This window comes from Gallinula chloropus (genome assembly GCF_964237585.1).
Source record: "Gallinula chloropus genome assembly, chromosome: 37".
In the NCBI taxonomy this organism is placed as follows: Eukaryota; Metazoa; Chordata; class Aves; order Gruiformes; family Rallidae; genus Gallinula; species Gallinula chloropus.
This window is the reverse complement of record NC_140122.1, coordinates 57,345-83,890: the sequence shown is the minus strand read 5'-3', so window position 1 is coordinate 83,890 and position 26,546 is coordinate 57,345. Positions and strand designations below refer to the sequence as shown.

At 60.0% G+C, this 26,546-nt stretch overlaps 3 protein-coding genes across 5 annotated transcripts in view; 1 reads left to right on the top strand and 2 right to left on the bottom strand.

Moving 5' to 3' along the window:
• The window catches only part of NPHS1 (NPHS1 adhesion molecule, nephrin), a gene marked incomplete at both ends in the record, with an annotated part of 26,855 nt that extends 21,863 nt beyond the window's left edge, over window positions 1-4,992 (bottom strand). The window contains 7 exon segments of the mRNA XM_084277850.1: window positions 193-251; window positions 964-1,032; window positions 1,808-1,876; window positions 2,179-2,247; window positions 2,905-2,973; window positions 4,402-4,553; window positions 4,961-4,992. Coding sequence (XP_084133976.1) covers window positions 193-251; window positions 964-1,032; window positions 1,808-1,876; window positions 2,179-2,247; window positions 2,905-2,973; window positions 4,402-4,553; window positions 4,961-4,992 — 519 coding nt within the window.
• A 53-nt stretch (window positions 4,993-5,045) lies between these two features.
• APEX1 (apurinic/apyrimidinic endodeoxyribonuclease 1) lies at window positions 5,046-10,249 on the bottom strand (the record flags this gene model as incomplete). The annotated part of the gene is made up of 3 exons (XM_084277849.1): window positions 5,046-5,395; window positions 7,120-7,289; window positions 10,216-10,249. The coding sequence occupies 3 exons, from the start codon at window positions 10,247-10,249 to the stop codon at window positions 5,165-5,167; spliced, it is 435 nt and encodes a 144-aa protein (XP_084133975.1). The 3' UTR covers window positions 5,046-5,164.
• On the top strand, window positions 10,167-25,825 carry OSGEP (O-sialoglycoprotein endopeptidase; the record flags this gene model as incomplete). Of its 3 annotated transcripts, XR_014617952.1 has the most annotated exons (13): window positions 10,469-10,669; window positions 11,915-12,034; window positions 17,146-17,321; window positions 18,360-18,455; window positions 19,601-19,650; window positions 20,615-20,693; window positions 21,360-21,425; window positions 22,114-22,204; window positions 23,361-23,436; window positions 23,539-23,637; window positions 23,721-23,834; window positions 25,561-25,673; window positions 25,780-25,825. XR_014617952.1 is itself a non-coding variant. In XM_084277855.1 (12 exons), the coding sequence occupies exons 1-11, from the start codon at window positions 10,555-10,557 to the stop codon at window positions 23,824-23,826; spliced, it is 1,074 nt and encodes a 357-aa protein (XP_084133981.1). In that variant the 5' UTR covers window positions 10,428-10,554. The 3 variants fall into 3 exon arrangements, 2 of the variants coding, with proteins under 2 accessions (XP_084133982.1, XP_084133981.1); XM_084277855.1 differs by lacking the exon at window positions 25,780-25,825 and having other exon boundaries at window positions 10,428-10,669; window positions 25,561-25,709; XM_084277856.1 differs by lacking the exons at window positions 23,721-23,834; window positions 25,561-25,673; window positions 25,780-25,825 and adding an exon at window positions 10,167-10,329 and having other exon boundaries at window positions 23,539-23,641.
• Between the last annotated feature and the right edge of the window lie 721 nt (window positions 25,826-26,546).

The window sequence follows — 26,546 nt, the reverse complement described above, 5'->3', positions numbered from 1 at the left end:
ACTGGGAGGCAACTGGGAATGGACTGGGAGGGGACTGGGAGGCACTGGGAGGCACTGGGAGGGCACTGGGAGGCAACTGGGAATGGACTGGGAGGGCACTGGGAGGCACTGGGAGGCATTGGGAGGGGATTGGGAGGCACTGGGAAGGGACTGGGAGGCACTGGGAGGCACTGGGAGGGCACTGGGAGGCACTGGGAGGGTCGGGCACTCGGCCGTGATCACCCGGCCCTCGCGGTCGTGCTCCTCCTCGCCTGGGGGGGGGGGAGATGGGGTTAGTGGGGGGACTGGGAGGGACTGGGAGGGGATTGGGAGGGAGTGGGAGGGAGTGGGAGGCACTGGGAGGGGATTGGGAGGGACTGGGAGGGGATTGGGAGGGGCTGGGAGGGACTGGGAGGCACTGGGAGGTAACTGGGAGGCAACTAGGAAGGGACTGGGAGGCACTGGGAGTGGACTGGGAGGCACTGGGAGGGGATTGGGAGGGACTGGGAGGGACTGGGAGGGCACTGGGAGACACTGGGAAGCACTGGGAGACACTGGGAAGGCACTGGGAGGCACTGGGAGAGGATTGGGAGGCAACTGGGAATGGACTGGGAGGGGACTGGGAGGGACTGGGAGGGGATTGGGAGGCACTGGGAGGGGATTGGGAGGCACTGGGAGGGACTGGGAGGCACTGGGAGGCACTGGAGGAGATTGGAAGGCACTGGGAGGCACTGGGAGGCACTGGGAAGGGACTGGGAGGCACTGGGAGGGGATTGGGAGGGACTGGGAGGCACTGGGAGGGACTGGGAGGGACTGGGAGGGAACTGGGAGGCAACTGGGAATGGACTGGGAGGGGATTGGGAGGCACCGGGAGGCACTGGGAGGGCACTGGGAGGCAACTGGGAATGGACTGGGAGGGGATTGGGAGGCACTGGGAGGCACTGGGAGGGGACTGGGAGGCACTGGGAGGCACTGGGAGGGCACTGGGAGGCACTGGGAGGGTCGGGCACTCGGCCGTGATCACCCGGCCCTCGCGGTCGTGCTCCTCCTCGCCTGGGGGGGGGGGAATGGGGTTACTGGGGGGACTGGGAGGGACTGGGAGGGATTGGGAGGCACTGGGAGGGGATTGGGAGGGAGTGTGAGGCACTGGGAGGCACTGGGAAGGGACTGGGAGACACTGGGAGGTAACTGGGAGGCACTGGGAGGGGACTGGGAGACACTGGGAGGGGATTGGGAGGGACTGGGAGGCACTGGGAGGCACTGGGAGACACTGGGAGGCATTGGGAGGGGATTGGGAGGGACTGGGAGGCACTGGGAGGGCACTGGGAGACACTGGGAGGTAACTGGGAGGCACTGGGAGGGGACTGGGAGACACTGGGAGGGGATTGGGAGGGACTGGGAGGCACTGGGAAGGGACTGGGAGGCACTGGGAGTCATTGGGAGGCACTGGGAGGGCACTGGGAGGCAACTGGGAATGGACTGGGAGGCAACTGGGAGGGCACTGGGACGCACTGGGAAGGGACTGGGAGGCACTGGGAGGGGACTGGGAGGCACTGGGAGGCATTGGGAGGGGATTGGGAGGCACTGGGAGGCACTGGGAGGTAACTGGGAGGCACTGGGAGGGCACTGGGAGGCAACTGGGAATGGACACTGGAAGACACTGGGAGGGCACTGGGAGGCACTGGGAGACAACTGGGAAGGCACTGGGAGGCACTGGGAAGGGACTGGGAGGCACTGGGAGGGGATTGGGAGGCACTGGGAGGCACTGGGAGGGGATTGGGAGGGGACTGGGAGGCACTGGGAGGCACTGGGAGGCACTGGGAGGCACTGGGAGGCACTGGGAGGGTCGGGCACTCGGCCGTGATCACCCGGCCCTCGCGGTCGTGCTCCTCCTCGCCTGGGGGGGGGGATAATGGGGTTACTGGGAGGGACTGGGAGGGACTGGGAGGCACTGGGAGGGACTGGGAGGGAGTGGGAGGGAGTGGGAGGGGACTGGGAGGGACTGGGAGGCACTGGGAGGGGATTGGGAGGCACTGGGAGGGGATTGGGAGGCACTGGGAGGCACTGGGAGACACTGGGAGGCATTGGGAGGGGATTGGGAGGGACTGGGAGGGGATTGGGAGGCACTGGGAGGCACTGGGAGGGCACTGGGAGGCACTGGGAGGCACTGGGAGGGGATTGGGAGGCACTGGGAGGCACTGGGAGGCACTGGGAGGGTCGGGCACTCGGCCGTGATCACCCGGCCCTCGCGGTCGTGCTCCTCCTCGCCTGGGGGGGGGGGAATGGGGGTTAGTGGGGGGACTGGGAGGCACTGGGAGGCACTGGGAGACACTGGGAGGCATTGGGAGGGGATTGGGAGGGACTGGGAGGCACTGGGAGGGCACTGGGAGACACTGGGAGGTAACTGGGAGGCACTGGGAGGGGACTGGGAGACACTGGGAGGGGATTGGGAGGGACTGGGAGGCACTGGGAGGCACTGGGAGACACTGGGAGGCATTGGGAGGGGATTGGGAGGCACTGGGAGGCACTGGGAGGGAACTGGGAATGAACTGGGAGGCACTGGGAGACAACTCGGAAGGGACTGGGAGGCACTGGGAAGGGACTGGGAGGCACTGGGAGTCATTGGGAGGCACTGGGAGGGCACTGGGAGGCAACTGGGAATGGACTGGGAGGCAACTGGGAGGGCACTGGGACGCACTGGGAAGGGACTGGGAGGCACTGGGAGGGCACTGGGAGGCACTGGGAGGGCACTGGGAGGCACTGGGAGGAACTGGGAGGCACTGGGAGGGGATTGGGAGGCACTGGGAGGCACTGGGAGGGGATTGGGAGGCACTGGGAGGCACTGGGAGGCACTGGGAGGCACTGGGAGGGGATTGGGAGGCACTGGGAGGGCACTGGGAGGCACTGGGAGGCACTGGGAGGCACTGGGAGGCACTGGGAGGGTCGGGCACTGGGCCGTGATCACCCGGCCCTCGCGGTCGTGCTCCTCCTCGCCTGGGGGGGGGGGAATGGGGGTTACTGGGGGGACTGGGAGGGACTGGGAGGCACTGGGAGGGGATTGGGAGGCACTGGGAGGGACTGGGAGGGCACTGGAAGGCACTGGGAGGCACTGTGAGGCAACTAGGAAGGGACTGGGAGGCATTGGGAGTGGACTGGGAGGCACTGGGAGGCACTGGGAGGCACTGGGAGGGGACTGGGAGTCACTGGGAGGCACTGGGAATGGACTGGGAGGCACTGGGAAGGGACTGGGAGGGACTGGGAGGGACTGGGAGGGGATTGGGAGGCACTGGGAGACACTGGGAGGAAACTGAGAGGCACTGGCAGGGGACTGGGAGGCACTGGGAGGGGATTGGGAGGCACTGGGAGGGGACTGGGAGTCACTGGGAGGCACTGGGAATGGACTGGGAGGCACTGGGAAGGGACTGGGAGGGACTGGGAGGGACTGGGAGGGGATTGGGAGGCACTGGGAGACACTGGGAGGAAACTGAGAGGCACTGGGAGGGGACTGGGAGGCACTGGGAGGTAACTGGGAGGCACTGGGAGGTAACTGGGAGGCACTGGGAGGGGATTGGGGGGGACTGGGAGGGACTGGGAGGGGATTGGGAGGCACTGGGAGGGGACTGGGAGGCACTGGGAGACACTGGGAGGCACTAGGAGGGGATTGGGAGGCACTGGGATTGACTGGGACAGGATTAGGAGTAACTGGGAGTTACTGGTTTGGGCTTAGGGGTTACTGGGAGTTACTGGTTTGGGGTTAGGGGTTACTGGGAGGGGCTTTAGGGCAACTGGGAGGGGATTAGGGGTAACTGGGAGTTACTGGTTTGGGCTGAGGGCTTACTGGGAAGGGTTTTAGGGTAACTGGGAGTTACTGGTTTGGAGTTAGGGTTAACTGGGAGGGGTTTTAGGGTAACTGGGAGTTACTGGTTTGGGGTTAGGGGTGACTGGGAGGGGTTTTAGGGTAACTGGGAGTTACTGGTTTGGGATTAGGGGTAACTGGGAGGGGGTTAGGGTAACTGGGAAGGCATTAGGGGCAACTGGGAGTTACTGGTTTGGGGTTAGGGATTACTGGGATGGGGTTTAAGGTAACTGGTTTGCGGTTAGGGGTTACTGGGAGTTACTGGTTTGGGGTTAGGGGTGACTGGGAGGGGTTTTAGGGTAACTGGGAGTTACTGGTTTGGGGTTAGGGGTAACTGGGAAGGGCTTTAGGGTAACTGGGAAGGCATTAGAGCTAACTGGGAGTTACTGGTTTGGGGTTAGGGGTTACTGGTTTGGGGTTAGGGGTAACTGGGAGGGGATTTGGGGTAACTGGGAGTTACTGGTTTGGGGTTAGGGCTAACTGGGAAGGGTTTTAGGGTAACTGGGAGGGGGTTAGGGCTAACTGGGAGTTACTGGGAGGTACTGGGAGGTACTGGGCTGCCTCACCGATGCCGTAGGTGACGCGCAGGGGCCGGGTCTTGGCCAGCAGCCCCACCCCGCTGTAGCCCGGCCGCCCCTCGACGCTGGCCCAGTACTGGTGGGGGTACTGGGAGGGGACTGGGAGGGGCTGGGAGGGGCTTAGGGGTGACTGGTGGTAACTGGGAGGGGGTTAGGGGTTACTGGGAGTTACTGGTTTGGGGTTAAGGGGTTACTGGGAGGGGTTTAGGGTAACTGGAAGAGGATTTGGGGTTACTGGGAGTTACTGGTTGGGGGTTAGGGGTAACTGGGAGGGGTTTTAAGGTAACTGGTTTGTGGTTAGGGGTTACTGGTGGTTACTGGTTTGGGGTTAGGGGTGACTGGGAGGGGTTTTAGCGTAACTGGGAGTTACTGGTTTGGGATTAGGGGTAACTGGGAAGGGTTTTAGGGTAACTGGGAGTTACTGGTTTAGGGTTAGGGGTAACTGGGAGGGGGTTAGGGGTAACTGGGAGTTACTGGTTTGGGATTAGGGGTAACTGGGAGGGGTTTTAGAGTAACTGGAAAGGGATTTGGGGTAACTGGGACTTACTGGTTTGGGGTTAGGGGTAACTGGGAGGGCATTAGGGGTAACTGGGACTTACTGGTTTGGGGATAGGGGTTACTGGGAGGGGCTTTAGGATAACTGGGAAGGCATTAGAGGTAACTGGGAGTTACTGGTTTGGGGTTAGGGCTAACTGGGAGGGGTTTTAGGGTAACTGGGAGGGGGTTAGGGGTAACTGGGAGGGGGTTAGGGCTAACTGGGGGTTACTGGGAGGTACTGGGCTGCCTCACCGATGCCGTAGGTGACGCGCAGGGGCCGGGTCTTGGCCAGCAGCCCCACCCCGCTGTAGCCCGGCCGCCCCTCGGCGCTGGCCCAGTACTGGTGGGGGTACTGGGAGAGCCCCCGAACCTCGGGGGGCACCGACCCCTCCCCACATTTGGTCTCCTGCAGACACAGCACGTCCGGGGCCTCTTCCAGCACCCACTGTTGGGAGGGGAGAGAGATTAGGGGGGGGTGGAGCCTCCCAGTTAGCCCTCCCAGTAACCCCCAGGCAGCCCCAGTAAGAGCTAAACCCCTCCCAGTTAGGCCTGACCCCAAACCAGTTAGCCCCAGTAAGCACTAACCCCCTCCCAGTTACTCCTGACCCCCTCCCAGTTACCCCTAAACCCTCCCAGTAACCCCCAGCTACCCCACCCCCCCTCCCAGTAACTCCCAGTAAACCCTAACTCCCTCCCAGTTACCCCTAGCCCCATCCCAGTTACCCCCAGTAAGTCCTAACCTCCTCCCAGTAACCCCTAACCCCCTCCCAGTTACCCCCAGTAAGCCCTAACCCCCACCCAGTTACCACTAGCCCCATCCCAGTCAGCCCTAACCACTCCCAGTTGCTCCCAGTAACCCCTAACCCCCTCCCAGTAACCCCTAATCCCCTCCCAGTTACCCCCAGTAAGCCCTAACCCCCTCCCAGTTACATCTAGCCCCCTCCCAGTCACCCCAACCCCCCTCCCAGTGACTCCCAGTGCCTCCCAGTAACCCCTAACCCCCTCCCAGTGCCTCCCAGTCACCCCAATCCCCTCCCAGTACCTCCCAGTGCCTCCCAGTCACCCCTAACCCCCCTCTCAGTAGCTCCCAGTGCTTCCCAGTAACCCCTAACCCCCTCCCAGTCAAACCTAACCCCCTCCCAGTAGCTCCCAGTGCCTCCCAGTAACCCCTAACCCCCTCCCAGTAACCTCTAATGCCCTCCCAGTCACCCCTAACCCTCTCCCAGTCACCCCTACCCCCTTCCCAGTAGCTCCCAGTGCCTCCAAATCACCCCTAACCCCCTCCCAGTGCCTCCCAGTCACCCCTAAACCGCTCCCAGTCAGCCCTAACCCCCTCCCAGTAACCCCCAGTGCCTCCCAGTTACCCCTAACCCCCTCCCAGTTACCCCCACTCACCCCTAACCCCCTCCCAGTAGCTCCCAGTGCTTCCCAGTCATCCCTAACACCCTTCCAGTAACCCCCAGTGCCTCCCAGTCACCCCTAAACCCCTCCCAGTCACCCCTAACTCCTTCCCCGTCACCCCTAACCCCCTCCCAGTGCCTCCCAGTCACCCCTAGACCCCTCCCAGTGACTCCCAGTGCCTCCCAGTCACCCCTAACCCCCTCCCAGTGCCTCCCAGTCACCCCTAGCCCCCTCCCAGTAGCTCCCAGTGCCTCCCAGTCACCCCTAACCCCCTCCCAGTGCCTCCCAGTGCCTCCCAGTCACCCCTAACCCCTTCCCAGTGCCTCCCAGTCACCCCTAACCCCCTCCCAGTACCTCCCAGTAACCCCAACCCCCGTCCCAGTAGCTCCCAGTGCCTCCCAGTCACCCCCAGCCCCCTCCCAGTAACTCCCAGTCCCCCCTAACCCCCTCCCAGTAGGCCCCTCGCCTCCCATTGGCCACTTCCCCCCTCAATCACCACCCCCCTGGCCTCCCATTGGCCACTTCCCCCCTCAATCACCACCCCCCTGGCCTCCCATTGGCCACTTCCGCCCTTAACACCCGCCCCCTCCCCTCCTACAGGCCACTTCCGCCCTTAAACCCCACCCCTTCCCCTCCCATTGGCCGCTTCCGCCTTCAATCCCCACTCCCTCCCCTCCTATTGGCCGCTTCCGCCTTCAATCACCACCCCCCGGCCTCCCATTGGCCACTTCCGCCCGGCGCCGGCCTCCCATTGGCCGGCGGCCTCACCTTGAGCCCGCCCTTCCGGACCCAGGCCCGCAGCCCGTCCACGTTCCAGGAAGTGACCTTGAAGGTGTAGCGCCGCCCCGATGACGTCACTTCCCGTAGGGGCGGGTCCAGGTAGAGCGCCGGCTCCTCCCCTTCCGGTTTGCGCCGGGACTTGGGGGGAGGGGCGGCCTCTGGAGGGGGGGGGGGGGGAGGGTTAGTGGGGGGACTGGGAGGGACTGGGAGGGACTGGGAGGGACTGGGAGGGGATTGGGGGGCACTGGGAGGGACTGGGAGGGACTGGGAGGGACTGGGAGTCACTGGGAGGGACTGGGAGGGGACTGGGAGGGACTGGGAGGGGATTGGGAGGGACTGGGAGGGACTGGGAGGGACTGGGAGAGACTGGGAGGGACTGGGAGGCACTGGGAGGGGACTGGGAGGGACTGAGAGGGACTGGGAGGGACTGAGAGGGACTGGGAGGGACTGGGAGGGGACTGGGAGGGACTGGGAGGGGACTGGGAGGCAACTGGGAGACACTGGGAGGCACTGGGAGGGATTGGGAGGGACTGGGAGGCACTGGGAAGGGACTGGGAGGGACTTCGGGGTGGAGTAAAGGTGACTGGGAGGGACTGGGAGGGGATTAAAGAGCACTGGGAGGCACTGGGAGGCACTGGGAGGCAACTGGGAGACACTGGGAGTCACTGGGAGACACTGGGAGGGACTTGGGGGGCACTGGGAGGGACTGGGAGGGACTTGGGGAGGACTGGGAGGGGATTAAAGGTCACTGGAAGTGACTGGGATTCACTGGGAGGCACTGGGAGGGGATTGGGAGGCACTGGGAGGGACTGGGAGGGGACTGGGAGGCAACTGGGAGACACTGGGAGGGACTGGGAGGGGATTGGGAGGCGCTGGGAGGCAACTGGGAGACACTGGGAGGCACTGGGAGGGACTGGGAGGGACTGGGAGGGGATTAAAGGTCACTGGAAGTGACTGGGAGTCACTGGGAGGGGACTGGGAGACACTGGGAGGCAACTGGGAGACACTGGGAGGGGACTGGGAGACACTGGGAGGGGACTGGGAGAGACTGGGAGGCACTGAGAGGGACTGGGAGGGGGATTGGGAGGGAACTGGGAGGGACTGGGAGGGACTGGGAGGGGATTAAAGGTCACTGGGAGGCACTGGGAGGGACTGGGAGGGGATTAAAGGGCACTGGAAGAGACTGGGAGTCACTGGGAGGGGACTGGGAGGCAACTGGGAGACACTGGGAGGCACTGGGAGGGATTGGGAGGGACTGGGAGACACTGGGAAGGGACTGGGAGGGACTGGGAGGGACTTGGGGGTGGAGTAAAGGTGACTGGGAGGGACTGGGAGGGGATTAAAGGGCACTGGGAGGCACTGGGAGGGGACTGGGAGGCAACTGGGAGACACTGGGAGTCACTGGGAGACACTGGGAGGGACTGGGAGGGACTGGGAGGGGATTAAAGGGCACTGGGAGACACTGGGGAGGGACTGGGAGGGGACTGGGAGGCAACTGGGAGGGACTGGGAGGGACTTGGGGGGATTAAAGGGCACTGGGAGTCACTGGGAGGCACTGGGAGGCAACTGGGACAGTCTGGGAGGGGACTGGGGGTTACTGGGAGGGACTGGGAGGGGACTGGGAGGGACTGGGAGTTACTGGGAAGGACTGGGAGGGACTGGGAGGGGACTGGGAGGGACTGGGAGGCACTGGGAGGGACTGGGAAGGGGACAAAGGGGAACTGGGAGCGACTGGGAGTTACTGGGGAGTAACTGGGAGGCACTGGGAGCTACTGGGGGTCTCTGGGAGGGGATTAGGGGTGACTGGGAGGGACTGGGAGTTACTGGGAGGGGTCCCTGGGAGCTACTGGGAGTTACTGGGAGGCACTGGGAGCTACTGGGAGTTACTGGGAGGCACTGGGAGGGGACTGGGAGCTACTGGGACGGGATGGGGGGGTCCTTGGGGGTCTGAGGGGCTATTACTGGGGGATACTGGGGTAACTGGGAGCTACTGGGAGCTACTGGGAGTTACTGGGAAGGGACTGGGATGGGACTGGGAGCAACTGGGAGGGACTGGGGGGGGTCCGGGGGGTTTTGGGGGGTGGGGAAGCCGCCTGGGGGGGTCCCGGGGCCGGTTACTGGGCGGTAACTGGGTTATACTGGGGTAACTGGGAGCTACTGGGAGTTACTGGGAGGCACTGGGGGGGACTGGGAGGGGACTGGGAGGGACTGGGAGGGACTGGGAGCTACTGGGAGGGACTGGGGGGGGATGAGGGGGTCTTTTGGCGTCTGAGGGGCTATTACTGGGGTAACTGGGAGCTACTGGGAGCTACTGGGATGGGACTGGGAGGGGACTGGGAGCAACTGGGAGGGACTGGGAGGGACTGGGGGGGGTCCGGGGGGTTTTGGGGGTCGGGGAAGCCGCCTGGAGGGGTCCCGGGGCCGGTTACTGGGCGGTAACTGGGTTATATTGGGGTAACTGGGAGCTACTGGGAGTTACTGGGAGCTACTGGGAGGGACTGGGAAGGGACTGGGAGGGACTGGGAGGGACTGGGAGCTACTGGTACGGGATGGGGGGGTCCTTAGGGGTCTGAGGGGCTATTACTGGGGGATACTGGGGTAACTGGGAGCTACTGGGAGCTACTGGGAGTTACTGGGAAGGGACTGGGAGCAACTGGGAGGGACTGGGGGGGGTCCGGGGGGTTTTTGGGGTCGGGGAAGCCGCCTGGAGGGGTCCCGGGGGCGGTTACTGGACAGTAACTGGGTTATACTGGGGTAACTGGGAGCTACTGGGACTTACTGGAAGCTACTGGGAGGGACTGGGAGGGGACTGGGAGGGACTGGGAGGGACTGGGAGCTACTGGGACGGGATGGGGGGGTCCTTGGGGCTCTCATGGGCTATTACTGGGGTAACTGGGAGATACTGGGAGCTACTGGGAGCTACTGGGAGCTACTGGGATGGGACTGGGAGGGGACTGGGAGCAACTGGGAGGGACTGGGGGGGGGTCCGGGGGGTTTTGGGGGGTGGGGAAGCCGCCTGGAGGGGTCCCGGGGCCGGTTACTGGGCGGTAACTGGGTTATACTGGGCGTTTACTGGGGCCTCACCCGAGTCCGCGCGGCTCCGGCTGCGCTTCGGCATCGCTGCGGCCCCTCCCCTTCCCGTCCCCCTCCCCATCCCCAGCGCGGCAGCCAATCAGCGCGCTCGGCTCATGGCGCCAGGTTCGAGTTGACCAATCAGCGGGCGCCTCTCTCTAGGCGTAGGGGGGGGCGCTGTGTGGGCGGAAGCGGAAGAAGCCGGATAGGGAGAGGGGGGGGGGAAAGGGCAGCGCGGCACACCGGAAGTGACGCGTTTCTCCAGCGCCGGAAGTGTGTGTAAGGAGGGGAAGCGGCGGCTGGAGGAGGCGGCTGGAGGAGGCGGCTGGTGACGTGGCCTCTGACGTCACGATGCCCACGGTGCTGGGGCTGGAGGGTTCGGCTAACAAGGTGGGGGCGGGGGTGGTGAGGGACGGCGTCATCCTCAGCAACCGCCGCGCCACCTACGTCACGCCGCCCGGGCACGGTAAAGTGACGTCACTTCCTCCCCCTTCCCCTCCCCCCACCCCCTTAAATCCCCCCCTGTGACGTCACAACCCCCCCCCCGGGTGGGATTTCCCCCCCCCCGGGTGTGATTCCACCCGATGACGTCACTCCCCCCGCCCTATGATGTCACTTCCCTGCCCTATGACGTCATTTCCCCCGGCCCTGTGACGTCACAACCCCCCCACCCCCCTCCGCGGCTCCTCCCCCGCCCTCTGAGACGTCGCTGCCCCTCCCCCCACCCCGCCCCCCACCCCCCCAACCCCCCCTTCTCCTTTCCAATCCCTCCCCTTATGACGTCATCACTCCCCCCTTATGACGTCATCACCCGCTTATGACGTCACCCCCCCCCCCCCCGTGTGTGACGTCACCAGTGATGTCACAACCTGCCCAACAGACCCCACCCCTACCCCGGTGATGTCACCCCCTCCCCCCCCTTATATGATGTCACAGCCCCCCCCCGTCTTTCCTCCCCCCTCTGTGACATCACTTCCTGCCCCCCCTCTATGACGTCATCATCCCCTATGACATCACCCCCCCGCCCTATGACATCACCCCCCTTCCCCACCCCCTGTGTGACATCACCTCCCCCCCATTACTATGATGTCATAGCCCCTCCCCCCATTGCCCCCACCCCTCAGCCTTCCCTCCCCTATGACATCACTTCCTGCCCCCTATGACGTCATCATCCCCTATGACATCACCCCCCTTCCCCAACCCCCTGTGTGACATCACCTCCCCCCATTACTATGTCATAACCCCCCTCCCCCCAGTGCCACCTCCCCTCAGCCTTCCCTCCCCCTATGACATCACTTCCTGCCCCCTATGACGTCATCAGTCCCTATGACATCACCCCCCCGCCCTATGACATCACCCATCCCCTTCCCCACCCCCCCTGTGTGACATCACCTCCCCCCCTTACTATGATGTCATAACCCCCCTCCCCCCATTTCTACCACCCCTCCCTCTTCCCTCCCCCTATGACATCACTTCCCGCCCCCTATGACATCACCTCCTGCCCCCATGACGTCACCACCCCTATGACATCACCCCCCCCGCCCTATGACATCACCCACCCCCTCCACCCCCTCCCCAACCCCTCCCCCCCCCTCCCCCTATGTCCTCCCCCCCCTTCCCACCTCTCCCCACCCCCTTCTGACCTCACAACCCCCTCGATGACGTCACAACCCCCCTCGATGACGTCATTCCCCCTCCCTCCCCCCCAAAGGCTTCGCCCCGGGCCCCACAGGCCTCCACCACCGGGGGGCGCTGTTGGGGCTGGTGGGCGCCGCTCTGGCCGACGCCGGGATCGGCCCCGGGGACCTGGACGCCGTCGCCTTCACCAGAGGTACCCCCGGGGACCCCTCATTAGCATCTCATTAGCATCTCATTAGCGGCTCCTTAACCCCCACCAGGGCGCCAGAACCTCCTGATCCGCCCCTCCCCCCTCCTCAGATCTCGTTTCCCCCCCCTAATTAACACCTAATTAGCGTGGGAAAGGCCCCACAAGCCTCTAATTAGCATCTAATCAGGGCTAATTAGCATATCATTAGCATATAATTAGCATGCAGGTCACCAGAACCTTGTTATCCGCCCCTCCCCCCTCTTCAGATCTCCCTCCCCGCCCTAATTAACACCTAATTAGCGTGGGAAAGGCCCCTTTAGCCTCTAATTAGTGTCTCATCCAGACGGTCTAGCCTCTAATTAGCCTCTAATTAGCATATAATTAGCATATAATTAGCATACAGGTCATCAGAACCTTGTTATCCGCCCCACCCCCTCTTCAGATCTCCCTCCCCGCCCTAATTAGCACCTAATTAGCATGGGAAAGGCCCCACAAGCCTCTAATTAGCATCTCATCAGGGCTAATTAGCATATAATTAGCATATAATTAGCATGCAGGTCACCAGCACCACGTTATCTGCCCCTCCCCCCTCCTCCCATCCCACTCTCCACTCTAATTAGCACCTAATTAGCGTGGGAAAGGCCCCACAAGGCTCTAATTAGCATCTAATCATGGCTAATTAGCATCTCATTAGCATATAATTAGCATGCAGGTCACCAGAACCCTTGTTATCCGCCCCTCCCCCCTCTTCAGATCTCCCTCCCCGCCCTAATTAACACCTAATTAGCGTGGGAAAGGCCCCACAAGCCTCTAATTAGCACCTCACCCAGGTTAATTAGCAGCTAATTAGTCTCTAATTAGCATCTCATTAGCATACAGGTCATCAGCACCTCGTTACCTGCCCCTTCCCCCTCCTTCCCCCCCACTCTCTAGTCTAATTAGCAGCTAATTAGCATGGGAAAGGCCCCTTTAGCCTTTAATTAGCGCCCTACCCAGGCTAATTAACATCTAATTAGCATATAATTAGCAGCCAGGTCACCAGCACCACGTTATCTACCCCTCCCCCCTCCCCTAATTAGCATCCCTACCCTAATTAGCATCTAATTAGCAGAGCCAAAGCCTCATTAGCCTCTAATTAGCATCTCATTGTTGCCATGGTGATGACGTCATGATGATGTCATGATGATGTCATGATGACATCACACCCCCCCTGAGTCTTAATTACCACATAGGAGTCTAATTAGCCTCTCAGCCTTCTAATTAGCATATTAATTAGGCCCTAAACCCTCTCCCCCACCCCCTTTTCTCTCCCATTTACCACGTTCCCCTTTCCAATTGTGATGACGTCATGATGATGTCACGATGATGTCATGATGACGTCATGATGATGTCATGACAGGACCAGGTCTTAATGACCACATATCCCTCTAATTAGCCTATCAAAGCCCTAATTAGCATACTAATTAGGTCCCAAACTCTCTCCCACCCCCTTTTCTCTCCCTTCACCCCGGGATGACACCGCGCTCACCCCCCATGATGATGTCATCATGATGTCATGATGATGTCATGATGATGTCATGACAGAACCAGGTCTCAATGACCACATATCCCTCTAATTACCCTATCAAAGCCCTAATTAACATACTAATTAAGCCCAAACCCTCTTCTCTCCCCCCATTTCCTCCCCCAGCGATGGGATCGTCGCCATGGTGACGATGTCATGATGATGTCATGATGACGTCACCATGGTGTCACACACCACCTCTGGGTCTTAATTACCACATAGGAGTCTAATTAGCCTCTCAGCCTTCTAATTAGCATATTAATTAGGCCCTAAACCCTCTTGCCACCCCCTTTTCTCTCCCACTACCCTGTTCCCCCACTAATGTTGATGCTGTAATGATGATGTCATGATGATGTCATGATGATGTCACACCAGCTCTGGTTCTTAATGACCACATAGGACTCTAATTACCCTGTCAAACCCCTAATTAGCATACTAATTGGGTCCGAAACCCTCTCCCCCACCCCCCTTTTCTCTCCCCTCACCTCAGGGTGACGCCACCCTCACCCCCTACGATGACATCATGATGATGTCATGATGATGTCATGATGATGTCATGACAGAACCAGGTCTTAATGACCACATATCCCTCTAATTACCCTATCAAAGCCCTAATTAACATACTAATTAGGCCCCAAACCTTCTTCCCACCCCCTTTTCTCTCCCATTACCACGTTCCCCCCCCATTGTGATGATGTCATGATGATGTCATCATGATGTCATGATGATGTCACGATGACATCACACCAGCTCTGACTCTTAATGACCACATATCTCTCTAATTAGCCTGTCAAACCCCTAATTAGCATACTAATTAGGCCCCAAACCCTCTCCCCCACCCCCTTTTCTCTCCCCTCACCCCGGGATGACGCCACCCTCACCCCCTACGATGACGTCATGATGATGTCATGATGACGTCACGATGGTGTCACACACCCTCTCTGGGTCTTAATTACCACATAGGAGTCTAATTAGCCTCTCAGCCTTCTAATTAGCATATTAATTAGGCCCTAAACCCTCTTCCCACCCCCTTTTCTCTCCCGTTACCACGTTCCCCTTTCCAATTGTGATGATGTCATGATGATGTCATAATGACGTCATGATGATGTCATGACAGGACCGGGTCTTAATGACCACATATCCCTCTAATTACCCTATCAAAGCCCTAATTAGCATACTAATTAGGTCCTAAACCCTCTCCCTCACCCCCTTTTCTCTCACATTACCATGTCGCCCCCCCCTTGTGATGATGTGATGATGACGTCATGATGATGTCATGATAGGACCAGGTCTTAATGACCACATATCCCTCTAATTACCCTATCAAAGCCCTAATTAGCATACTAATTAGCCCCCAAACCCTCTCCCCCACCCCCCTTTTCTCTCCCCTCACCCCGGGATGACGCCACCGTCACCCCCTACGATGACGTCATGATGATGTCATGATGACGTCATGATGGTGTCACACCAGTTCTGGGTCTTAATGACCACATAGGAGTCTAATTAGCCTCTCAGCCTTCTAATTAGCATATTAATTAGGCCCTAAACCCTCTTCCCACCCCCTTTTCTCTCCCATTACCACGTTCCCCTTTCCAATTGTGATGATGTCATGATGATGTCACGATGACGTCATGATGATGTCATGACAGGACCGGGTCTTAATGACCACATATCCCTCTAATTAGCCTTTCAAAGCCCTAATTAGCATACTAATTGGGTCCGAAACCCTCTCCCCCACCCCCCTTTTCTCTCCCCTCACCTCAGGGTGACGCCACCCTCACCCCCTACGATGACATCATGATGATGTCATGATGATGTCATGATGATGTCATGACAGAACTGGGTCTTAATGACCACATATCCCTCTAATTACCCTATCAAAGCCCTAATTAGCATACTAATTGGGTCCCAAACCCTCTCTCCCCCCCCCCTTTTCTCTCCCCTCACCCCGGGATGACACCACGCTCACCCCCTACGATGACGTCATCATGATGTCATGATGATGTCATGATGATGTCATGATGATGTCATGACAGAACCAGGTCTTAATGACCACATATCCCTCTAATTACCCTATCAAAGCCCTAATTAACATACTAATTAGGCCCCAAACCTTCTTCCCACCCCCTTTTCTCACCCGTTACCACGCCCCCCCATTATGATGATGTCATGATGACGTCATGATGATGTGATGATGACGTCATGATGATGCCATGACAGGACCAGGTCTCAATGACCACATATCCCTCTAATTACCCTATCAAAGCCCTAATTAGCATACTAATTAGGCCCCAAACCCTCTCTCCCCCCCCCCTTTTCTCTCCCTTCACCCCGGGATGACGCCACCGTCACCCCCTACGATGACGTCATGATGATGTCACGATGATGTCATCATGATATCATGATGATGTCATGACAGAACCAGGTCTCAATGACCACATATCCCTCTAATTACCCTATCAAAGCCCTAATTAGCATACTAATTAGCCCCCAAACCCTCTTCCCACCCCCTTTTCTCTCCCATTACCACGTTCCCCCCCCAATTGTGATGACGTCATGATGATGTCATCATGATGTCATGATGATGTCACGATGACGTCACACCAGCTCTGACTCTTAATGACCACATATCTCTCTAATTACCCTGTCAAAGCCCTAATTAGCATACTAATTGGGTCCCAAACCCTCTCTCCCACCCCCTTTTCTCTCCCATTACCACGTTCCCCCCCAAATTGTGATGCTGTAATGATGATGTCATGATGATGTCATCATGATGTCACAATGATGTCATCATAGGACCGGGTCTTAATGACCACAAATCCCTCTAATTACCCTATCAAAGCCCTAATTAGCATACTAATTAGCCCCCAAACCCTCTCTCCCACCCCCTTTTCTCTCCCATTACCACGTTGCCCCCCCCATTGTGGTGCTATAATGATGATGTCATCATGATGTCATGATGACGTCACGATGACATCACACCAGCTCTGACTCTTAATGACCACATATCTCTCTAATTAGCCTGTCAAACCCCTAATTAGCATACTAATTAGGTCCCAAACCCTCTCTCCCCACCCCCTTTTCTCTCCCTTCACCCCGGGATGACACCGCGCTCACCCCCTACGATGACGTCATGATGTCATGATGATGTCATGATGATGTCATGATGGTGTCACACACCCCCTCTGGGTCTTAATGACCAGATAGGGCACTAATTAGCCTCTCAGCCTTGTAATTAGCTTGTTAATTAGGCCCTAAACCCTCTCCCCCACCCCCTTTTCTCTCCCATTTACCACGTTCCCCTTTCCAATTGTGATGACGTCATGATGATGTCATCATGATGTCATGATGATGTCATGATGATGTCACACCACTTCTGACTCTTAATGACCACATATCCCTCTAATTAGCCTTTAAAAGGCCTAATTAACATACTAATTAGCCCCCAAACCCTCTCTCCCCCCGCCTTTTTTCCCCTCCCACGACCTCTCCGCCGACCGCGACGACCTCACCGCGATGACGTCACCGATGACGTCACCACCACCCCCAGGCCCAGGGCTGGGCTGGCCCCTGGCGGTGGTGGCGGCGGCCGCCCGGACCCTGTCCCAGCTCTGGCACCTCCCCCTCCTGGGGGTCAATCACTGCGTGGGGCACATCGAGATGGGGCGGCTGCTGGGGGGAGGGGGGGACCCCCTGGTGCTCTACGTCAGCGGGGGCAACACCCAGGTGGGTGGGGAGGGCACTGGGAGGGATTGGGAGGGATTGGGAGGGAGTGGGAGGGGATTGGGAGGGGCTGGGAGGGACTGGGAGGGGATTGGAGGGGTTTGGAGGGGATTGGGAGGGACTGGGAGGGGATTGGAGGGGACTGGGAGGGACTGGGAGGGAATGGGAGGGGATTGGGAGGGGTTGGGAGGGACTGGGAGGGACTGGGAGGGGATTGGGAGGGGATTGGAGGGGATTGGGAGGGATTGGGAGGGGATTGGAGGGGATTGGGGGGGACTGGGAGGGGATTGGGAGGGGATTGGAGGGGATTGGGAGGGACTGGGAGGGAATGGGAGGGGATTGGGAGGGGTTGGGAGGGGATTGGGAGGGACTGGGAGGGGATTGGGAGGGACTGGGAGGGGATTGGGAGGGACTGGGAGGGACTGGGAGGGGATTGGGAGGGACTGGGAGGGGATTGGGAGGGAGTGGGAGGGATTGGGAGGGGATTGGGAAGGAGTGGGAGGGATTGGGAGGGAGTGGGAGGGGATTGGGAGGGGATTGGGAGGGGTTGGGGGGCACTGGGAGGTAACTGGGAGTCACTGGGAAGGGATTGGGAGGTAACTGGGAGGCACTGGGGGACACTGGGAGACACTGGGAGGTAACTGGGAGGCACTGGGGGGCACTGGGAGTCACTGGGAGTCACTAGGGGGGCACTGGGAGGTAACTGGGGGTTACTGGGAGGCACTGGGGGGTTACTGGGAGGCAGTGGGAGGCACTGGGGGGCACTGGGAGGGGATTGGGAGGCACTGGGAGGCACTGGGAGGTAACTGGGGGTTACTGGGAGGGGATTGAGGGCACTGGGAGGGGACTGGGAGGCACTGGGAGGCACTGGGGGGGCACTGGGAGGGGACTGGGGGTTACTGGGAGGGGACTGGGAGGCACTGGGGGGTTACTGGGAGGGGATTGAGGGCACTGGGAGGGGACTGGGAGTCCCTGGGAGGCGCTGGGAGGCCCTGGGAGGGGTGTTCCTGGTCTCTAACTGGTCCTTACTGGGCGGGCCAGGTGATCTCCTACTCCCGGCGCCGCTACCGCATCCTGGGGGAGACCCTGGACCTGGCTGTGGGCAACTGCCTGGACCGGGTGGCCCGGCTGCTGCAGGTAACCCCCCCATTGGCTGAGCCAGCTGTCAATCACAGCCCCTGGACACGCCCCCTGGGCCAGGAAAGCCCCTATTGGCTGAGCCAGCTGTCAATCAGAGCCCCTGGACACGCCCTCTGGGCTAGGAAACCCCCATTGGCTGAGGCAGGTGTCAATCAGAGCCCCTGAACACGCCCCATGGGCTAGGAACCCTCCCATTGGCTGAGCCAGCTGTCAATCACAGCCCCTAGACACGCCCCCTGGGCTAGGAAACCCCCCATTGGCTGACCCACCTGTCAATCACAGCCCCTGGACACGCCCCCTGGGCTAGGAAACCCCCCATTGGCTGAGCCAGCTGTCAATCAGAGCCCCTGAACACGCCCCATGGGCTAGGAACCCTCCCATTGGCTGAGCCAGCTGTCAATCACAGCCCCTGGACACGCCCACCCAGCCCCCTGTCCCCTCCCAGTGCCTTCCAGTGCCTCCCAGTCCCCTCCCAGTGCCTCCCAGTCCGCTCCCAGTGCCTCCCAGTGACTCCCAGTCCCCTCCCAGTGCCTCCCAGTCCCCTCCCAGTGCCTCCCAGTGACTCCCAGTCCCCTCCCAGTGCCTCCCAGTGCCACCCACTGCCCTCCCAGTGCATCCCAGTCCCTCCCAGTCCCACCCAGTCCCCTCCCAGTCCCCTCCCAGTGCCTCCCAGTGCCTCCCAGTGCCTCCCAGTCCCCTCTCAGTGACTCCCAGTCCCCTCCCAGTCCCCTCCCAGTCCCCTCCCAGTGCCTTCCCAGTCCCTTCCCAGTGCCTCCCAGTCCCCTCCCAGTTCCTCCCAGCCCCTCCCAGTCCCCTCCCAGCCCCTCCCAGTCCCCACCCAGTCCCCTCCCAGTGACTCCCAGTCCCCTCCCATTCCCCTTCCAGTGCCTCCCAGTAACTCCCAGTCCCTCCCAGTGCATCCCAGTCCCTTCCCAGTGCCTTCCCACTAACTCGCAGTGCCTCCCAGTCCCTCCCAGTCCCTCCCAGTCCCACCCAGTCCCTCCCAATCCCCTCCCAGTCACTCCCATTCCCTCCCAGTCCCTCCCAGTCCCTCCCTGTCCCTCCTAGTGCCTCCCAGTCCCTCCCAGTCCCTCCCAGTCCCCTCCCAGTCTCCCTCTGCTCTGACCCCTCCCCCTTGGCAGATCTCCAACCAGCCCAGCCCGGGGTATAACGTGGAGCTGCTGGCGCGCAGGTGAACTGGGAGGGACTGGAAGGGACTGGGAGGGGATTGGGAGGGGATTGGGAGGGACTGGGAGGGGATTGGGAGGGACTGGGAGGGACTGGGAGGGGATTGGGAGGGACTGGGAGGGGATTGTGGGGGACTGGGAGGGGATTAGGGGTTTACTGGGAGGCACTGGGAGGTAACTGGGAGGAACTGGGAGTCACTGGATGGTCACTGGGAGGTACTGGAGGGTCACTGGGAGGTAACTGGGAGACAGTGGGAAGGGATTGGGAGGTACTGGGTGGTAACTGGGAAGCACTGGGGGGAACTGGCGGTCACTGGGAAGTAACTGGTGGTTACTGGTGGGTAACTGGGGTGTTACTGGGAGGTCACTGGGAGGCACTGGGTGGCACTGGGAGTCACTGGGGAGTCACTGGGAGCCACTGGGGAGGCACTGGGTGGTTACTGGGAGTCACTGGGAGTCACTGGGTGGTTACTGGGAGCCACTGGGTGGTTACTGGGAGGGAACTGGGAGTCACTGGGGGCTTACTGGGAGCCACTGGGAGGGAACTGGGAGGCACTGGGAAGCACTGGGAGTCACTGGGAGTCACTGGGGGCTTACTGGGAGCCACTGGGAGGGCTCTGGGGTGTCACTGGGTGGTCACTGGGTGGTTACTGGGAGCCACTGGGGTGTTACTGGGAGGCAACTGGGAGTCACTGGGAGGTCACTGGAGACTCCCTGGGAGGGGGGGGGGGCTCAGCGAGGAGGGGGCGTGGCTTAAGGACGAGGGGGCGTGGCCACGGGAGTTGGCTCAGCCAATGAGGAGCCTCCGTTCCAGACGGGGGCGTGGCTTAGGCTGGGCGTGAAGTGGGCGTGGCTTGCTGTGCGGCTTGACCAATCAGGGTGCGTCTCTAGGGAGGGGGGCGTGGCTTGCTGAGGGGCTCAGCCAATCAGCGGGCGCGGTTTGAAGGAGGGGGCGTGGCTTCTCCATAGGGGGCGGCGCCTGCTGGAGCTGCCCTACGTAGTGAAGGGGCTGGACGTGTCCTTCTCGGGGCTCCTCTCCCGCCTCCAGGTAGGGGGGGGGGACCCCCAATTTGGGGGGGGGTTCTGGGACCCTGGGGGGGTCCCCCAAGATCTGGGGGGGTCCCCAAAATTGGGGGGGGTCCCTAAAACCCTATGGGGGGGGTTAAATCCCTATGGGGGCTCCACTAAGCTCAGGGGGGGGGTTGAATTGGGGGGGGGGTCTTGGCACCCTGGGGGGGGACCCCCAATTTGGGGGGGGGTTCTGGGACCCTGGGGGGGTCCCCCAAGATCTGGGGGTGTCCCCAAAATTGGGGGGGGTCCCTAAAACCCTATGGGGGGGGTTAAATCCCTATGGGGGCTCCACTAAGCTCAGGGGGGGGGTTGGATTGGGGGGGGGGTCTTGGCACCCTGGGGGGGGACCCCCAATTTGGGGGGGGGTTCTGGGACCCTGAGGGGGTCCCCCAAGATCTGGGGGGGTCCCCAAAAGTGAGGGGGGGTCCCTAAAACCCTATGGGGGGGGTTAAATCCCTATGGGGGCTCCACTAAGCTCGGGGGGGGGTTGAATTGGGGGGGGGGTCCTGGCACCCTGGGGGGGGACCCCCAATTTGGGGGGGGGTTCTGGGACCCTGAGGGGGTCCCCCAAGATCTGGGGGGGTCCCCAAGATCTGGGGGGGTCCCTAAAACCCTATGGGGGGGGTTAAATCCCCCTCTGCAGGCTTTGGCCCCCAAGGTGTTGGAGACAGGGGAGGCGACACCTGAGGACCTGTGCTTCTCTGTGCAGGTACTGGGAGGCACTGGGAGGCACTGGGAGGGGCTGGGAGGGGACTGGGAGGGGTTGGGAGGGGATTGGGAGGGGTTGGGAGGGGATTGGGAGGGACTGGGAGGGGATTGGGAGGGACTGGGAGGTAACTGGGGGTTACTGGGGGTAACTGGGGGTCACTGGGAGGTAACTGGGAGGCACTGGGAGGTAACTGGGGGTTACTGGGGGCTAACTGGGGGTCACTGGGAGGTAACTGGGGGTTACTGGGAGGTAACAGGGGGTCACTGGGGGTTACTGGGAGGTAACTGGGGGTTACTGGGAGTTACTGGGAGGTAACTGGGGGTCACTGGGAGGAAAGTGGGGGTTACTGGGGGTTACTGGGAGGTAACTGGGGGTCACTGGGAGGTAGCTGGGAGGCACTGGGAGGTAACGGGGTCACTGGGAGGAAGTGGGAGGTAACTGGGAGGCACTGGAAGGTAACTGGGGGTTACTGGGGGTTACTGGGAGGTAACTGGGGGTCACTGGGAGGTGACTGGGAGGCACTGGGAGGTAACTGGAGGTTACTGGGGGTTACTGGGAGGTAACAGGGGGTCACTGGGGGTTACTGGGAGGTAACTGGTTTTTACTGGGAGGTAACTGGGAGGTCCCTGGGGGGTTCCCTGGTGGGTCCCTGGTGGGTAACTGGTCCTTACTGGTTCTTACTGGTCAGGAGACGGCCTTTGCCATGCTGGCTGAGGTGACGGAGCGGGCGCTGGCGCTCACCCGCACCCGGGAGCTGCTACTGGTTGGGGGCGTGGCCTGTGAGTCCAGGGGGCGGGGCTTAACCCACGGATGCCAGGTCTACCCAGCAGCATGTGTCCTTATGGGGAGGGGGCTTGGGGGGGGCTTAACCCAGGGATGCCAGGTCTACCCAGCCTCATGTGTCCCTATGGGGTGGGGGGTTAGGGGGGGCTTAACCCAGGGATGCCAGGTCTACCCAGTCTCATGTCTCCCTATGGGTGGGGGCTTAGTCCAGGGATGCCATGTCTATCCAGCCTCATGTGTCCCTATGGGGAGGGGGGTTGGGGGGGGGGGCTTAACCCAGGGATGCCATGTCTACCCAGCATCGTGTTTCCCTATGGGGTGGGGGCTTAGGGGGGACTTAACCCTGGGATGCCATGTCTACCCAGCCTCATGTCTCCCTATGGGGTGGGGGGTTAGGGGGGGGCTTAACCCTGGGATGCCAGGTCTACCCATCCTCATGTCTCCCTATGGGGAGGGGGCTTAACCCAGGGATGCCATGTCTACATCATATGTCCCTATGGGGTGGGGGGTTGGGGGGGCTTAACCGTGGGATGCCATGTCTACCCAGCATCATGTCTCCCTATGGGGAGGGGGCTTAACCCAGGGATGCCATGTCTACCCAGCATCGTGTTTCCCTATGGTGTGGGGGCTTGGGGGGGGGGGCTTAAAAAGGGATGCCATGTCTACCCAGCATCATGTGTCCCTATGGGGTGGGGGGTTAGGGGGGGCTTAACCCAGGGATGCCAGGTCTACCCAGCCTCACCTCTGCCTATGGGGTGGGGGGTTAGGGGGGGGCTTAACCCTGGGATGCCAGGTCTACCCAGCCTCATGTCTCCCTATGGGGTGGGGGCTTAACCCAGGGATGCCATGTCTACCCAGCATCATGTGTCCCTATGGGGTGGGGGGTTAGCGGGGGCTTAACCCAGGGATGCCATGTCTACCCAGCATCATGTGTCTCTATGGGGTGGGGGCTTAGGGGGGGGCTTAACCCAGGGATGCCAGGTCTACCCAGCCTCACCTCTGCCTATGGGGTGGGGGGTTAGGGGGGGGCTTAACCCTGGGATGCCATTTCTACCCATCCTCATATTTTCCTATGAGGGGTGGGGTTGGTTGGGGGTGGGGCTTGTGTTAAGCCCCATCCACTCTCTTCCCTTCCCCTCTCCCCTTCCCCAGGTAACCAGCGGCTCCAGGAGATGCTCAGGACCATGTGCCAGGCTCGGGGGGCTGTTCTCTGCCCTATGGATGAGAGGTTTGGTGGGGGGAACGTGACCTATAGCTGGTGGGTGGGTGTGTGGGGACCTCCCCATAGCCCACACCCCCCCCCCCCAAATTGTCCACACCCCCTCCCCAGGTACTGCGTGGACAACGGGGCCATGATCGCCCAGGCCGGCTGGGAGATGCTGAGGGTGGGGCAAATCACCGAGCTCGCCCAATCAGGGATCACCCAGAGGTGAGGCCACGCCTCCTCCCTTATCCCCAACCCCCCCATCAGATGCCTGACCTTTGACCTTTCACCTTTGACCCCTCTCCAAGGTACCGGACGGATGAGGTGGAGGTCACATGGCGGGAGGAGGAGGAGAAGGAGAAGGAGGATACGGCCCCTGAAGCCCCTCCCCCCTCAGGAGGCCACGCCCCTTAACCCTGGGGGTAATTAAGCCTTAGGGGTGGGGTTATGGGGGGTAATTAACCCCTGGGGTTGGGTTGTCGAGCTAATTAAGCCTGGGGGCTTGGACTATGGGGGTTAATTAAGCCTATGGGGCGGGGCTAAGGGGTTAATTAAGCCCATTGGGTGGGGTTATGGGGGTAATTAAGCCCATAGGGGGTGGTTGGAGAGGGGTAATTAAAGCTATCAGGCTAATTGAGGCCATGGGGGTGGATCTATGGGGTTAATTAGCCTTATGGGGTGGGGATAAGGATTAATAAAGCCTATGGGGTGTGGCTAAGGGACTAATTAAGCCTTGGGGGCAGGGCTAAAATGCTAATTAAGCCCATGGGGTGGGGCTTAAAGGGGTAATTAACCATATGGGGTGGGGCTACAGGGCTAATTAAGCTCATAAGGGTGGTTCTAGTGGGGTAATTAACCCCCTGTGGGTGGGACTATGGGGCTAATTAACCCCATTGGGTGGGTCTAGGGGGTAATTAACCCATGTGGGGTGGGTTTATGGGGCTAATAAACCACATGGGGTGGGTCTAGGGAGTAATTAACTCCTGCGGGGTGGGTTTATGGGGCTAATTAACCCCATGGGGTGTGTCTAGGGGGTAATTAACCCCCTGTGGGCGGGGCTAAGGGCTCATTAACCCCCATGGGGCGTGGCCTGGCTCCAGCAGGAGCTGCGCATGCGCGGTATCCCTCCCTCCCCCTCCCTCCCGGCTCCTTCCCAAGGGGGCGGGCGGAGCTGAGCTCGGCGGCCAATGGGCGTGCGGAGCTGAGCGCGGCGGCCAATGGGCGTGCGGGGCTGAGCGCGGCGGCCAATGGGAGGGCGGAGGGGGGGGTGGCGGGTCGGCGCCGCGGCTCAGTGTGCTGCTGGCCGGCGGTGAGTGAGGATCGTGGGTGGGTGGTGGCGGTACCGACCCGCGTTCCCCCCATCGCCGCCAGCTGAGGGCGAATCGGGGTTTTAGCGGTGTCGGAGAGAAAAGGAAGCGGCTTTTTCTTCACCCGCCGGGAGAAGGCTCCGTGGGCTCCCGGCGGTATTTGCGGGGTCGCACAGCGGGAATGGGGTGGGGGGGTTGGGGGGGGCGGGAAGAGAGATCGGGTCTCTCAGGCGGGGTCCCCCTGAGGCGATGAGAGGCGGGGGGGGGGGGGGGGGCGGTGAGCGGGTCCCCTGAGCTGGGAAGAGCCGGGATCCTTGAGGCGGTGAGGGGGTGGGGGGGTCCCCTGAGGCGAGGAGACCGGTTCCCTGAGGCGGGAAGCGGCGGGATCCCTGAGGCGACGAGACCGGTTGCCTGAGGCGGGATCCATGAGGCGATGAAACCGGTCGCCTCAGGCGGAGCCGTTGGCGGGAAAACGTGTTCGGAGGGGCGGGGGGGGGGGGGGGGGGGGGGGCGCGCTGTGAGGGGCTGTTTCCCCCCCTTTAACTTCACGATTTTAAATCTTTCTTCATCTTTAATTAATTTAATTGGTTAATTGGTCGCAGCGGGCGGGATATTAATTAATTCCCAGCTTTTCTTCATGAGTTTTTTGCCTCAAAAACCTCCCCCATCAACACTCCCGCTTCCTCCTCACACCCCCCCCATCCTAAAAAACACCCTTAAATTAATTAATCCCTTAATTTCCCTGCTCGATGTTAATCGATTTGGTTAATTTAGGGTTCATTTGAGTGAATTTAATGAACTTTTCTGCGTTTTGACTCGTTTTTCTCCCTTTTTTTCGAAGGTATTTTCCCCTCTCAGCGAGCGAAGACGCCGGGAGCCGGTTTCACCCCCCCCCCAACCCTCGGGATGGGTTTAGTTTTTCAAACGAAAACACCTCGATTCGAGTTTTAATCCGTAATAAAACTTCGTGTTTCTGGGTTTTTCTAATTATTTTTAAGGATGGGTAATGAAGATTTATTCCTAATTTATAATTTCCCTCCCTTTTCTCCACCGGTTTCAGGCTTCAAACTCCTCGGTGCTGTTAAAGGCGGTAAACTGTGCGGCTTTTAATAAGTATTATTAATTAATAAGCTGTTAATAAGTATTATTAATTAATAAGTTCGATTTTTTTTTAGATTTACAGGGAAAAACTTTAAAAATCTCGCTAAAATAAGCGGGATTTGCTGAAAAACGCAAAATTAAGCGAGGTTTAGTTTTAAAACACAATAAACCCCCCCAGGTTTTAATTAAAGCAGCAGGAAAACACCCGGTATTTAATTAAAATTAGATAAAAATACCGAGGATTTAATTAAAAATGTTAATTTTGGCCGGAGAAGGGGGAAAGGGTGAAAAAAAAGCTGGTTTTGGGGGGTTTTTATATATAAGTTTATCGTTTTTTGCTGCTTTAGGGGGAAAAGGGGGGATTTAAGGAGGAATTTGGCTGCTTAAGTGGCTTTTATAGATATAAAATAGATAATTTCTTGCGGATTTCGAGGTGTTTTAGGGAGAAAATTGGGATTTAAGGAGGAATTTGTGGGTTTTGGTGGTGTTTGAAGGCGGGAAAGGGGGAGTTTAGTGAGGGGTTGGGCTGAGGAGGAGGGAAAAGTGGATTTACTGGGTAAATTTGAGCGGGATTGAGGGAAAAAGGGGAATTAATAGGGAAATTCGAGGGAAAAAGGGGAATTAATAGGGAAATTTGAGGGAAAAAGGGGAATTAATAGGGAAATTCGAGGGAAAAAGGGGAATTAATAGGGAAATTTGAGCGAAAGAGATGGGGGAAAAGGGGAA